Source organism: Arachis ipaensis, chromosome B1 (genome assembly GCF_059453495.1).
Source record: "Arachis ipaensis isolate K30076 ecotype BB chromosome B1, ASM5945349v1, whole genome shotgun sequence".
NCBI classification, from domain to species: domain Eukaryota; kingdom Viridiplantae; phylum Streptophyta; class Magnoliopsida; order Fabales; family Fabaceae; genus Arachis; species Arachis ipaensis.
Window position 1 is genome coordinate 49172224 of NC_142436.1, and position 1738 is coordinate 49173961.

A 1738-nucleotide genomic window follows, 5' to 3' on the forward strand; every position below is an offset into this window, starting at 1 on the left:
GCCAGCCGGACACGTTATCTCCGATCAGTACAGAAGATCTCATCCGAGATCGGCCTACAGTTTCAGGTAACCCTTAGAACAGAAGGAAAAGCAAGTCTTAGAGGAGCAACCAACAAAGCTAAAAGAGGAAGTGAAGCCTCATGTCCCCCCTCTACCATACTCTCAAAGGCTGCACAAAGAAATCAAAGACCAACAATTCCCTAAATTCTTGGAAATATTCAAGAAGCTAGAGATCAACCTTCCACTTGCTGAGGCATTAGAGCAAATGCTACTATATGCGAAATTCCTCAAGGAGCTCATTAACAAGAAGAGAAGTTGGAATGAAAAGAAAACCGTGATTCTGACCCAAGAGTGTAGTACCATGATTCAAAGAGGAATTCCACCAAAACTCAAGGACACAGGGAGCTTCCTCATATCAAGGACCATAGGCAACATAACATTGAAAAGAGCTCTCTGTGATTTGGGTGCCAGCATCAATCTGATGCCTCTTTCCATGATGAAAAGGCTTGCAATAAAGGAAGTTAAACCTACCAGAATGTCACTCCAAATGGCTGATAGATCACTCAAGATACCTAATGGATTTATAGAGAACTTATTGGTGAAGGTTGGAGAATTCATCTTTCCTGCTGATTTTGTAATCCTAGACATGGAAGAAGAAGGACACAACTCAATTATCTTGGGGCAACCCTTCTTAGCCACAACAAGAGCCATCATTGATGTAGAGAAAGGTGAAATGATTCTCAGGGTGGATAATGAGCAAATGATTATCAATGTCTTTAAAGCAATGCAATATCCCCTTGAGAAAGAAAATCATATGAGGGTGGAAATGATAGAAGACTTGGTGGAGGAAGTGCTTGAAACAAGCAGCCATGAAGAATAAGAGGAAGAAATAGAAGAGGATCAAGATGAAGATGTCATAGAGGAACTAGTGACCGAAATTTCTTCTGAAGAAAAGACAGAGGAGGCGCCAAAGCAATAACTGAAGCCTTTCCCTCCTCATCTCAAATATGCATTTCTTGGTGGGAAAGACACCCTTCCAGTAATCATCAATTCCTCCTTGAGTGTGCAAGATGAAGCAAAGCTGATTAAGGTGCTGAAGATTCACAAAACCGCTCTAGGATGGACAATTGATGACATCAAGGGTATAAGTTCTGCTATTTACATGCACAAGATCCTACTAGAAGAGGACTTAAGACCAGTGGTACAACCTCAAAGGAGGCTTAATCCAACAATGAAAGAAGTGGTTCAAAAGGAGGTGATGAAGTTGTGGAATGCTGGAATCATATACCCAATTTCTGATAGCTCTTGGAAGAGTCCAGTCTAAGTGGTACCAAAGAAAGGAGGCATGACTGTCATCTTCAATGAGAGGAATGAACTCATCCCTACAAGGATAGTGACTGGGTGGAGAATGTGCATTGATTATAGAAGGTTGAATGATGCCACAAGGAAGGACCATTTCCCTCTCCCCTTCATTGATCAGATGTTAGAAAGATTCGATGGCCATGCTTATTACTACTTCTTGGACGGATACTCTGGATACAACCAGATAGTGGTGGATCCCAAGGACCAAGAAAAGACCTCCTTCACTTGCTCATTCGGAGTCTTTGCGATGCCCTTTGGACTGTGCAATGCTCCAGCAACCTTTCAAAGGTGTATGCTTTTCATATTCTCTAACATGGTAGAAAAGTTCTTAGAAGTTTTTATGGATGATTTTTCTGTCTTTGGAAACTATTTCGAC

At 41.5% G+C, this 1738-nt stretch overlaps 1 protein-coding gene across 1 annotated transcript; it reads left to right on the forward strand.

Annotated features, from left to right (window-relative positions):
• Positions 1–361: 361 nt before the first annotated feature.
• LOC148576493 (uncharacterized) lies at positions 362–880 on the forward strand. Its single transcript, XM_088502733.1, has one exon. The coding sequence runs from the start codon at positions 362–364 to the stop codon at positions 878–880; it is 519 nt and encodes a 172-aa protein (XP_088358859.1).
• Positions 881–1738: the final 858 nt, after the last annotated feature.